Consider the following 13,890-nt stretch of genomic DNA (forward strand, 5'->3'; position numbering starts at 1 on the left):
TACTTGTCAACCAATTTAGTGTGGAAACTAAACTGCTTACAGCGTTCTCTCGATCGGAGGTTGCTCATTATGAGACTGATCATATACAAACAGTTTAAGTTTTGTATTATACGCTAGAAATATACATAATATAATCTTTTTACTATAATAATGGCATTTAGCCTTTCATCAAAATGTTTACAACGACAATGATCTGGAGGACATTGCCCTTACTGATAAGAAAACAACATTTTCAAACTAAGATCAGAAAAGAACTTGATAATCTACACAAAGGGATCTGTAAAAGAATTGTATAATCGTTTCATGGTTGATCTGCATTAGTTCATAGATCCCCCCCCCCCCCTCCTACTATCCCCCATCTTTGGTAGCTTGTATTTGTTTCACAGAAGTATGTGTCCCTTCTTTTATATTTCAAATATGTTTCAATTATTGATTTATTGATTTACTGTTCTGTCTTCTTATGTATGCCAATGATAGTCGTTTGCCTCTATTGCGATCTTGCGTATTACGTACATTTTTTTCTATGGTTTATTTATATCATCTTAATTTTGCACATAATTTTAGAATAGAACATACAGATACAAACTAAAAGTGCAAATGGTGATAAAAACATTAGTTTATGATAAGAAATGTTTCTTTTTTATTGTTTTTTTTTTTCATCTTCAAACGAGCCAATTGACTGGTTTGTTTTTCATTAAAATGATCTGTACTCCTCTTATAGGTTATGAGTCCCTGTATGCCTTCCAAATTACTTAATGCACCATATCTTACTGAATGATTAGATTATGGCAATTTAAGCTTCACCCATACATGTAATATTACCCAGATATGGTAATTCTATATGGTTAAATGTTCAGATCCCCTTATCTGTTTTAAATATAATCTCTGAATATATTACAGTTACTGAACTGCAAATAAAGCGTTTTAATAGGATAATATAATTGAGAAATTAACCCCACATCAAAGCGGTATTAGGTGGAAAATGCCATATGGAGAACATAATAAGCCTTAAATCTTTTATATCATCCGACTTGATTAATTAAAATTCTCTGTATTGCTATTTATTCTGAACCATATAGAATAACTTATATTGAAAATACGCATATATATATACGAAAATAATTTCATTAAAGCCTATACGAAAGAAAAAAACACCGCCAATAATTTATATAATTCATTGTAAATGGCCGAAAATTATGAGACACAAATGAATATAATTATGAACACTATCTTGATCGTCTGTCTACCTCCTCGTCTCTTCCGCTTTCGCGCTTAGAAGTAGAAATTACCATAAATGTTTGGTGAAACATATTCTAACCAACAGCTATATAATTGGGGAGTAAATATTCACACTTGATCATTCTACACGTCTTCAACGTGAAGACCTACCTACAGAGATGCAATATATTTGATAGGCTATAGGTAATTGTTTTTCTCGGTATAGAATAGAACCAAGTTGCTCATAGGCCTATCTGTATATGCGTATCAATAACCTACTCATATGATCGATAGTTTATACATTATTGACGTGACCTGAAATGTTATATATCCCAAAGTACACTATAGATATAGCTAAGATGTACTTTCACGAGGAATAGTTATTTTAAGATGTTTAATGTATAGCCAAGTAGAAGAGGTAATGTACTGTAGGGATGCGTTAAGAGATTTGGGAAGATCGTTTGCGAAGATTGATGGTTCATTGACACCGTTTGTTCTCTCAATCTTAAATCTCCCTATAAATCCCTTCTAGGTAAACTGGAGGAAAAACTTTAAGAGCGACAGATGTTGGGAAATACTCCACATTGCATATTTCAAGGAACAGCGTATGTATGCATGCATTTGCATAGGCTATACATTTCAATGATTTTTATTTTCTCTTTATGTTGTAGATTAGTAGAATTAAAGTATTAGTCTAAATAACGCCCCTCCAAAAAAAAAATGCAACCACAATAATAATAATAATAATAAAAAACATATCAAGCATACCAGATGGAATAATATAAAGTTATGCATATTGGTTTCTAAGCGGTAATTGTTACATATCATCTCGAACCGGTAATAATTCAAAATAAATATAATAATGAATAAGAAGCAATCAACAATTTAATGATTATAATAATTACAATAATAATAATAATGATAATAATGATGAAGTAATAATAAGCAATACTCCAATTGTGAAACTAAACTACGCTGCATACCGGTTCCTCGTACCCCCCCCCCCCTCCCCAAACAACCAACATCTTGCCTTGACACTTTTTAAAAAAGAAAATCTTTCACGGAGGAAGACATAGATACGATTATAACGGTATTGAAAAACCTCGATGTAATACGAGTTAATGGATATCGCACATTCGTATTCTCTATTCTCATCACTTTAGATTACCGATCAACTTGAAAGGATGAAGGCAAAACAAAACCAATTCTGTTTATTTGTTGGAGTATGAATACCCTACAAACCACTAATAGCATGCCACTCTAAAGTAGAAAGTCTTAATTTTTTTATTCCCTATGGAAAGTAATGAACAATTCCATCCAGTTGTAATATACCTATTTTGGGCAAGAAGACTTTGTTATCCACGGATAAGAAAGTAATCTGATCAAAAACAGTTGCATCAGTATATAACTCAACTTTCATATTTCTTCATTTATTTCGACTCGACCGTGTATCATAGAATATAATCTTGTATAATCCTGACTTATAAAGTCATATGACGTCTTGGCCGAGACTGAGAATGATCGATATTTTGATTGGCACATGAAACGATACTTTTTTTTTTCAAGTTAATTTTTTATATCTCCTGACAGTTGAGGGCAAAGTAAGGCATGACACTGTAAAAGGTTTCATACGGATACATATGTCTGTGATGGACAAATATACTATAGGAAGTGCATCGGGAGCGAATGTTTTAATAATGGATAGGAAGTTACCGTAATCTCATAGAGGCTATCGTAAATGGAGTGATTACGAATCCCCTTTTATCTGCGTTTTCTGAATAGTCTCCCCTGGTATCAGGTTGCCAATGTCATTTATTCTAGGCATGTAGGCATGAAATGCAGATAAACAGAACAGGGACGTCAGAAGAGGACTATATCTGGGTCGGAGGAGGGAACGAGCTTCGAAGGGCAGTCAGTCACGTGTGAAGAAAAGCGGCACGTCAACTTATGAAGTATATAGGGCAATTTTCACAGGATTTTCTTAACTCAAAATTTGGGCGAGTCCCGCCCCTGTTTTCAGCTGATGGCTACTATTAATTTATTAAACATTTTTCATTTACCAAAATATACTTTTCGGGATACCAAGAATGGAAAAGCTTACTTTAATAAACAAAATGGGGCATTTTTAATTTCATAGACAAGGGCACTTTTCAGGTTGCTCTCAAAAATTAATTATAACGTTTACTTTATGAAAAAAGAGCACTTTTCAGGCTTTTCACAAAAGTTTGGGTTTGAAGCACTCGACTACTAGCATGTTCCTGGTTTAAAAGTCATTGTCAACAAGCATGATATCGAACCCAACACCCCCACACTGTACAAGATATTTGGTTAATGTAGAGAAATATTTAAAAAGAAGAAGATGAAGAAGAAAAAGCAGTAGAAAATGGAGTTAGGTTTAGGAGTTAGTGGATGTTTTGCCAATAATTTACCTACATCGTCACTATACAATATATGTTAACTGTGGTCCTTTATAAAGAGGCCAAGCAAGCAGGAAGGGCACCGACCTTTGATTTGTTTTGAATTTATGAAAACTGGTTAGAAATAGATAACGAATTTCGTTCTTTAAAGAATCATCGCAACCATAGAACACACACACACACTTATGCTGTTGTAAGTTAGAAAGGCAATATACGTAATTCCGCTCATATCACTGTACTTTGACCAATACGCTGTCACAAGCAAACACCATATCAATAACACCATATCATATCATATCACCATATCACTATCTCATCATCTCACCGTATATCACCATATCAAACACCATATCAATAACACCATATCATATCATATCACCATCTCACCATATCAGACACCATATCAATAACACCATATCATCATATCATATCATATCATATCGCGGCCATATCAAACACAATATAAATAAATCAATTGATTGATTAATTCTGCAATTCATTTACTATAGGATGCTGTTTGTAGTGATATAAATAACCAAGTTTTCGTTAACCTAACTGAAATATTTCCTTGTGATTTTTACCGTTCATAAATGCCAAATTGTCAAATGCAAGAATTTTGTGAATCTAGACATTCCTGGATAAACCTTATAATTCACTTAACTTACACACATCAGTAGAAATTGTAACATTACACTGAGATGCATCGCCAAGCATATAGCTACATGTCCCGTATCCAAAGGTCATTTCATCCACGGACAGGTAAACTCTATTTAAATCAATGTTTAACGACATTTTTCGTATTGCAATTATAAAACATTTACGATAACGTTACCTATAGCTTACGATGAGAACACTATATAAACTGTACAAAACCAATAACCATTAATAAATATTCATCGCAGACATCGCGATTCAATTTGCATGTCTGTGAACAGTCCTGAGTATACATTGTCAACTTTCTCTTTAGTAAGTTAAATCTTTAAAAGTGATATGTTTTCTTCCAACAACTAAAAGAGACTAAACTAAAGGAAACCTAAACATTCAAAATTTAGTTTTGAATAAGATTTTAACCTAGCAAAAATCTGAGTTGGTCTTACATTTCTCTTCAAAAGAAGGTTATACAGAACTATTATTCGATTCGATATATTTATTGATATTATTAATATTTGTATATATTGTATAAATATATATATTTACTCACCAGTGATGCCGAAGAATAAAAATCCTAAAAGGATTGGTATCCAGGGTAGAAGTTGGTTCACCTGATTCATAGTCCACATATTAACAAGTATCGTCTGAGACCGACCTGCCGTATATGCTGTGGTATAAAATTGTTATAAGTCACACACGGAATATATCAAAGCGAAAAACATCCACAACGAGCAACACCTTCGATCAGATTTGCTGTAAAGTGGTGGAAAGTTCATTCCTTTTATGTACCAAAACTCTCATATTTTCGACTGTTTATAAACGTAAAAGTTTTATAACGAAAGTGTCGTTTGATTTGTCTTTTGAAACCGTTATATAAAAGTCTTTCAATTATTGTGTTTCTTAATGAAATAAATGAAGTCCAATAAGTGGCATTTACTATTTAGATTCCTAAAGTTGGCAAAAACTTTAAAACAAGATAAAAATTAAACCACGAACCGAAAATGGACGAATGTTTATTTTTCAGTCAAGACTTTTTTTTTTAAATATATTTTCTTATCGTGTATAATTTTGTGATTCGAACTCCTCCGACTGAGTAGAAATCAGATAACCGGAGTATCTGCTAACGAGTGAACTATGTCATTAACACATCCCAAGTATAAAGAAACGTCATGCCGAAAATCAGTCTCTTAAAGTGACTGGGAGAGAAGGTACAATCTCTGTTATTAAGGTAAGAGAACTTACGATATGACGTAAACGAGCAGTAACCAATGAGCCGTAAAAAAAAACTCGAGATATTTTCGTTTGGCTACAATTCATGACGTTGGCGTTACTCCCGTAATGAGTCTGCTCAAGCGGGGTTAATAGAGGGCACTATATAACAATTGTAGGATCACAATGCTTATATATAAAATTATATAAAAAAAAATCGTCTTGCGGAAACGAAACTCAAATCATCGTTTTTGTTGACGTCATCCAGAGCAAGAATTTTCTCCGAATATTTACTTAAATGAATAAAACAAAAGTATGACGACATAACTTTTCCGTTTAAATCAATAAAAAACACAACAACACGTTCTATCCGATTTCGACTGTAAGGGATGGATGTGAACTAGAGAATTATTTGAATTACCAAGAAAGATCGAAAAAGTATGAAGGTTCAAAAGCTCCGCGGTTTGTTAGTTTCATCTCACTTGTGTATTGCTTCACCTATTTATGACTATCGTCATGCGTGTAAATAAATATTTGCATTTTGAATTATATTTAGTGTATATTACCCTACATCCGTCAATACAACAACAACTTCCGCTAAAGTCCTATGTCACTGGCGGATCCGTGCGTTACATCAAATGAGTTTAGGAATCTTCGATTACTGATAATTGCTGAGGATCAGTTTAACGTCATGCTACTAAATGTGCCGAAATTAAAGGGTACTAATCAAAGAGTTACCAATGAAAGGGTGTAACAACGTCCGCGAATAACACTAAAATTTCCTGTTAACGTCTTGGGTCAGTGACAAATCTCATGAGATATATACCAATCAAGAAGTTATATATATATATATATATCTGCCTCCTTTATCTATATTTACCGATGTTCTACTCCGTTAAACGTCTACACACAAAATGTACGGAGTATAAAAATTGCACTGGAGAGTTCTTAATATAGTGGTGCCAATGCTATATTACACACCCTCACTTTCGTTATTGCTGGCTATAAATAAATCTAATCCGTTTATCAAACAGAAACATATCATGTAAAAATGCAGTCATTTTGAGATAAAAAAATATATAAAAACGAGCATATATTTTCAATAAAGAACGATATTCAAAGTGAAACTTTCAGTATTTTATCTGCTGGTCCTATTTTTTGCTTTGGATTCACCGATATCCAAAACAATATAAACATTGAAAGGCTCTAAATCAAGAACTATACCATCTGCATTCCTAGGATGGACGACGTTACTCTTTGCTATTAAACAATATTTATACTGAAATGAAGTCATATCTGCATGGATATGTCGACATTTTGTCTCTGAAAGATGTTTTTGACGCCACTTTAAATTTTCCGCACTTCACCACTTTTAATTAACTGGAAAGATACCCCAATATATTCTTCGTTGAGAGAAAGAAAATGTGTCTTTCCTTAATATATCACTTCTTTTCCTACACAAATAGTACGAGTAAATTGGTCTTGGTCAGCTTCTGATCAACACGCAGATCTTGGCCTTCCACTGATCAACTAACAGGTCTTGGACTTCCACTGATTAACAAACAGGTCTTTGTCAGCAACTGATTAACAAAGAAAGAAGTCTTGAAAACCAAGATGACAGCTACAAAATATAATCTAGTCAAGGCTATTTTATTTATACATATGGATTTACATGTAGCAGTCTTATCGGTAGTCGCTGACCTATTTAACTAATCTACGATTCAACTAGGATTTCTCCTACATGCGGAAAAACCTCGGCAAAGAAGACGTCAGGTCGATCCGTTCTTGTACTTCTATTAAAGGTTAAATATATGCAGTACTCCAAACTGGAATAGGAATGTTTTCCATAATGATGATAGCTTCGAGTGGCCTTCCTTTTCTGTTTAGTGAAGTTGTCGGTAGATGTGGCGTTCAATCTTATTGAGATATTTGGGCCAATCTTAACATCAACCCAGCAGAGAGGAACTGAAGCCAGCACTTTCCAGTCGTTGGAATATTACACCTCGGATTTACATAGACAACTAGCCTTTATTCAATACTACTAATAACAACCTACAACGCAGAAAAAAAAACGTTTGGAAAGATCTCAATTATCTTATAAACATCCTCCGAAAGGACAGCAAGCTGTTGTTGCGACCCAATCCACAAGCCACAGTGCATTGCATTTGTTGCCTAGACGACACAAAGTTGACTATATTACTGAGAGATTTACCTTACAATTCAGAAAAAACAGTTATTGATGGTTTTGTAATGCATCTGGGATGTAAGTACCCAGTGGTCTCCCTGGACGGCTTATAGTGTCTGGTACACCCCCCCCTCCCCCCCCCTACGAATTTATGTCGACCTTAGTTGATATGTGTACAACCTTTATAATTCCTAGCTACATACAACCGTATAAGACACAGCCCATGCACTTTCTCATGGTTTCTTCCATACATACCAAAAACATTCTCCGCAGTTCCACTTCATCCTTAACAATAATTACCATTGCTGGAACATTATGCAATGGGAGCCCTTATTTTACGTAAGCTAAGTTGGGGACATTTTCCTAAATGGGTCACAAGGCACTGAAGAGCTGTTAATGCTTTTCTCACTACCATGAAGGTCACAATCCAATATTCACAGGTTTAATTAAACCCTTCCCTAGATACCCTTGTCCACATTAACGGCATTAACGACACTTTGCTGCCCTTACAGCTTTATGATAAGCCCACTGACAACCATTGTTATTTACGATTGGACAGTTTTACCTACTCCACATCAAACCATCCGTAAATTATATATAATCAGTTATAAAGAATCAAGAGAAATCTACTCAGAATCCGACGATTAATTGCAAAATATGATAAACCTATAGTTGGTTATCTACGGCACTTGACAGACGTTATATATTTCGAATTTTGCATATTGGTATTTCGAAAAGAATATGAACGCGGGATAGAGATAGTCTATACTCACATGACCACAAGCTGAGAAATCTTAGCATGACCTTTGAATTGATCCTCCGATTTGTGAAAAACATACTTTCACCCTGTAACTACATGTTATGCAAGAAAGTGTAATTAGAAATATCAGAACCTAAGGACTACACTGCTAATCATTTCAAATCACTTAACATCACTACAACTGCAAGATCATCAAGACTAGTATTGCAACTTCCGCATATAGATCCATAAATCATCCGCTACCTAATAACTTCAATGATCTCTTCAATGCAGCCCTTCATCATCGTATACTCGACAGTCAACTCACCTGCATTGCAGTACTTCTCGTCTGTCAACTTCCGTAATAAGTATGATACAACTATACGACGAATTTAAATGTTAAGTACTCCTTCAAACCGAGTCTTATACTATTGACATTTCATAAATCTTTATTAATGTTCTATATGTATTCATGTATAATCATGGAATGTTATACTATTTGTATTTTAATTGGTAGCGCATTGCAATGTATTGCATGCAATGAACTTCATGACTGGATAGGACAGAGGACTGAAGGGTGTCATTGTAAGTGATGAGTGTTGGTCTGTGTGGTAGGTCTGACTTCCTTTCTAACGTCCTTTCATACTTCATGTGAGCTCACAGATAAGCTACAGTTCTACAAGCCCTAAGAGGGTTTCTTTGTACTCCTCGTTTCATACTGAAGTAAGACTTGATATTGTTTACTCTTGTCTTTTTGTTTACTTACAAGTGTGATATGTAAATAAACTCAACTCAACGCAACGCAACGCAATGAAACAAACAAAACTTGTCTAAGATTATCTCAAGCATATGAAATGTCGTTTGCTAATCAGGAATTACATTGAGACGACTCAATAATGGTCTCACGATTACAACCTTATCCAGCTCCTGATGTTTCAATATAGAAAGCGACAACTGACCTGTCGTAAACATTTCCATGCAAGCAAATGGCCAGCTATAATTCAAGAGTAACACAAACTCTCCGCGAAATAGGCTGATACAAAGGTTCAAATATTGTAAGCACAAGATATAATGTTAAACATCATAATATATGTACGCCTTAATAAAAGAATCACAATATAAATGTAAGAATACGTGGTAAGAAACCTCAGACCATTAAATGGAAGATTAGATAACTGATAATAATAATACCCATAAAGCGTATAAAACTTATGTTATGACAATGTCAAGTAAACAAGGTTACCATCGTTTGATTATATTCCACGAAGTGAATATTACTACCAACCCTCGGGCTCCTTCCAAGTTCCTTATAACCTTTTTTAATGAGGTACGGTTTATTTCTGTTCTCCTGCCAGTCGCTGCTTTCATGAATGGTATGTTTGATTTTACGTGACATGCAAACATAAATAACGTCTAGTTTCATCCATTTCAATTGATTAGACGGCCAGTTAATCAACAAATCGTAAAGTATATACAGACATCAGGGGGCGACTCAGATGAAGAAATTAAAATTATTACATTACGGCGTGTTGAGCCTATACTTTACATGGCCCGCGTCTTCACTGTGTTCTCTAAACAACATGTCTTATCTACTTTGGGGTCTAATTTGTAGTAAGAAGTTTGAATTGACATTAACTACATTAAAAAGTTCGGAAGCAAAAAACAAAAATCGATTTAAAAAAGTTTCCCCGTTGTCAAGATTTCTTTTGCTTTCTTTCTTGCTTCAATTGCTTTCTTTTGTTAAACTTTTGAGGAGGAAGAAGTAGTCTTTCTAATGAACGAAGCCAATCAACTGATGCATGGACTTGACACGAAAGTGAAATATTTGATCTTACTCTCCGCAGACCAAAATGATGATGCTCTCTTTCTCTCTTTGCTTGATGAAAATGTGAGAGACGGTAGACATTTTCATTCCACTTACAGTAGCGCGTTTCTAATTTCATGCTAAAAGCGGCACATTTAGTCTGGATTAAGCTTCCCTTCGCTACGAAAGGGATCAAAACGGACAGATAATTGAAAAAGCAGTCCATGATCATGAATAACATCAAAAGTGTTCAAGATTACTTCTGTTAAGTAAAATAGTGAAATAATATTCAAACCATAAAAAAATTCTTTAGACGCCAACGGATGATTGCTGTTCAACTCATCTAACTATAGTGCATGAGTTCGCAGCAATGATGCAAAGACTGCCTATACTCGATCACCAAATATAACCTGCTAGTAGAAGACCAATATATATATTTCATAATTAACAAAAGACTATAAGATCTGCCAGTCGATCGGTATAGCTGACCCAGACCTGTTTGTTGATCAGTAGAAGACCAAGAAACCACCAAGACCTGTTTGTTGGTTTAATATAAGGTTAAGATTTGTTTGTTCAACAGTAGCTGATTAGGCCCATTTTGTTGGTCAGTGGAAGGCCAGTACCTGTTGGTCGATCAGTAGCTGATAAGGACCATTTTGTTGATCAGTGGAAGGCCAGCACCTGTTAGTCGATCAGTAGCTGACAAAGACCATTTTATCGACCAGTGTAAGGCCAAGACCGGTAAGTCGATCAGAAGCTGATATGGAACCTTTTATTGATCAGTGGAAGGCCAAGACCTGCTAGTCGATTAGTGGAAGGCCAAGATCTGTTAGTTCATCAGTGGAAGGCCAAGACCTGCTTTTTGATCGGTTGAAGACCAAGACCTGTTATTAAAAAAAGCATGATCGAATCATGAGATTCGATAATGCTTTTCTTTTGAGACTCTGCTCTTAGTGTTTGTTTAATTTAATTTTCCCTTTCTTTCCTCAACCTGTTCATGTTTAAGCGTCTAACTTCATCTGTTTTCTTTTACTTTGATGTATTGATATTTAAATACGAGGATATATTCACCCAGTTTAGGAATATAAGAAAGGTAACATGACGAATTCACTCACCGGTGGCATGACATTTCAAAATTTCGTAACAAGTATTGCAAACTAATACAGACCGTATAGACCGTGGAGAAAGTGCAACAATAAAACTCCACTAAATGTGTTCTTAATACGTTCAGCAGGAGAAGTAATTTCATATGAAAGAAAGAAAACGCTACGCAAATTTGGCAAACAAGGGATCAATTAAAATGGGGAAGCATGGTTAACGTTTCCAGTTGGTCAGGTAAGAAGCCTTCAATTGGCTTTTAATTGTTGCCGGAGGGCCTTAACACCATATGTCCCAGTGTTGCTGAAATGGCCAGTGTCAGCTTGTAATGTAATTGTAAACTCACTGTATCATCTGGATACACGTTATCAACTGGAACAGTTCTTTACTTCAAAGCCACCGTATGAAATGGCGGCGTTAGCAACCGATAAACAAAGCTGCATTATAACGTCGTATATATATCTTTTCCTTTATAGCAACTGATGAAGCAAATGTGATTTATAATGATATTTTGCTTCACCATCGGATGTAAGAAGTTTGAAGAATAAATTGCTTACAAGTTGGAATGGGGAAGATCAGTTATTAGAACGAAATCATCGCCCAGAGCTTTCTTTGTGTACCAAAATACACATAGAAAAAAGAACGTATTTCTCTGTAAATCCATTCCCTGTCGCTTCTTTGGGTTGTATTTAACGAAATTGGGTTTTGACCCCTGATTTTAACAGTGTGAAAGGCGACAGTAGCGTAGATTGTAACTGGCATCCCCAGACATAGGCGGGGAGGGGGGCTGATGGGCTGCAGCCGCCCCAACCAAATATTTTTTGAAAAAATCGGGCAATATGCTGAGAATTTTTCGAGCACCTACTGAAAGAAGAAGAATTTACAATGAGTGTTTTTCATTGGTTAATCTTATATTATTATTATCATTATTATACCGACTTCCCCAATAATTATAACCAATATGGAAGGGTAATAACACGGCAAATGATTGTATGTTATTGGCATGCGAGGTAATAACCGATTCATGCCTATATGATATGCACATTAAGATGTTGAAAACTTTTGGTTGTATTTCTCGTGCAAGTCGTTACAGCAAACCCCCTCCCCCCCCCCCCCCAAATCAAGTTGCTCTCCTAAGCCTATATGTCAGCGAAGTATTGACTTGAGTAAGGTTCGCTATACTTACTGACGGCCGGATAGTTCAGTTGTTACAAATGTAAGGATTCGTAATGTTATAGTCATTGGTTCAAATAACATCTTAGACAAACATTCCCTTGCTATTTTCCCACATTATTTTGTATCAAGATTTCAAGCCATATAGTATTCATTAGTAATATATGTAAATATTGATTATGTTTTTTTTTTATTTATATAGATTTTGTACAATGAAATCATGAATAGAGCGAAAGGGAAATTAGTTTCCTGATATTTCTTGAACTATTCTTATATTTACATGCGTGTGTGCATGAGATGACGAATTCAACACAATACATATTGTCTTAAATTACATTTCAGTTTTCCACGTATATTTATTGCCAATCTACATTTTATTGTATAATAATTGTATAAAAAATTACAGTTCACCAGGCGACCTACATTGAGCCTGTAGGTAACGTTTTACGAAGCATTAGGTATTGGGTAGCTAGCTGTTAACTTAAACAGCTCAATGGTTCGAAGCTTCACACCGGGCCCGGTGATATTCTGCCGTTAATTTGTTATCCATTAGAGTCAAGTGTGAATAATTATATACGTCAGCGGAGATGCAGGTAAGATTTGTCACATATCGATGACGTTACTACGCCCGTTTTTCAGTATTCTAGTGAAATAGCTGCAACATGTATGACTCATACATGAAGGTGGGATGTCGTAAATATCTAAGATAATTTCTATTTGAAGGAAGGAAATTATAAATTTTGCCAGGAATAAATTGACGTTAATCTGTCACGCTTTGATGTGTGTATTTATTTTGCTTGTTGAGTATACTGATCTTTGTTCACGTGTCACGAATGCATCCTTCACGTGTATATATAGGTATAGGTTTAATAGTGTATCATCGGTTAGGCTGTCAAAAAAAAAACTATGTCATATAGTCCTAAATTAAAGAATGTTAGAAAACTTTAAGAATATCCACAAACCTCCGTAACCCATTCTGAGAGGTTTAAACGTTGGAGATTGTCACGGAATGAAATGTACTCATGTATGCAGGAGTTCATCACTGCAGATGATCTCAAAGAAGGAATATTCGAAATTTCCCAGTGAGGAAGACATCTACAGTCAGGGACGTAGCTAAGGCCTGATGATTGGGGGGGGGGGGGTGTAGTGGCTGAAATTCCAACTGAATGGGTTTTGGAGCCAGAAAATTCCGACTGCTGCCTTGTACCCCCCCCCCCCCCACCCCCGCACTAATCGTCAACGATACGGTCAGTGTCAGTCAGACACCCCATCTTTCGCGACTGCACTTATGTTCTGAACTTTTTTCGATACATTTGTACCTTATATGGGGCAAAGTTCTTGCTTATGTTGATGGCACTTTTAAGCTTCCATAGATTAGCATTGGCGTTTTAATTGT

General features: G+C 35.3%; 1 protein-coding gene across 2 annotated transcripts in view; it reads right to left on the reverse strand.

The window, feature by feature from the left end:
* The window catches only part of LOC139966435 (uncharacterized), a 47,827-nt gene extending 42,330 nt beyond the window's left edge, over positions 1-5,497 (reverse strand). Inside the window, exons 1-2 of one of the 2 annotated variants that reach the window (XM_071969426.1) lie at positions 5,283-5,497; positions 4,837-4,953 (exon numbers count right to left, since the gene is read on the reverse strand). In XM_071969426.1, the coding sequence (XP_071825527.1) occupies positions 4,837-4,915 (79 nt within the window). In that variant the 5' untranslated portion in view covers positions 4,916-4,953; positions 5,283-5,497. Of the gene's footprint in view, positions 1-4,836 lie in introns of both variants that reach the window. The other variant, XM_071969425.1, reaches the window with a different exon arrangement.
* Positions 5,498-13,890: the final 8,393 nt, after the last annotated feature.

Source organism: Apostichopus japonicus, chromosome 4, assembly GCF_037975245.1.
Source record: "Apostichopus japonicus isolate 1M-3 chromosome 4, ASM3797524v1, whole genome shotgun sequence".
Classification (NCBI taxonomy): Eukaryota; Metazoa; Echinodermata; class Holothuroidea; order Aspidochirotida; family Stichopodidae; genus Apostichopus; species Apostichopus japonicus.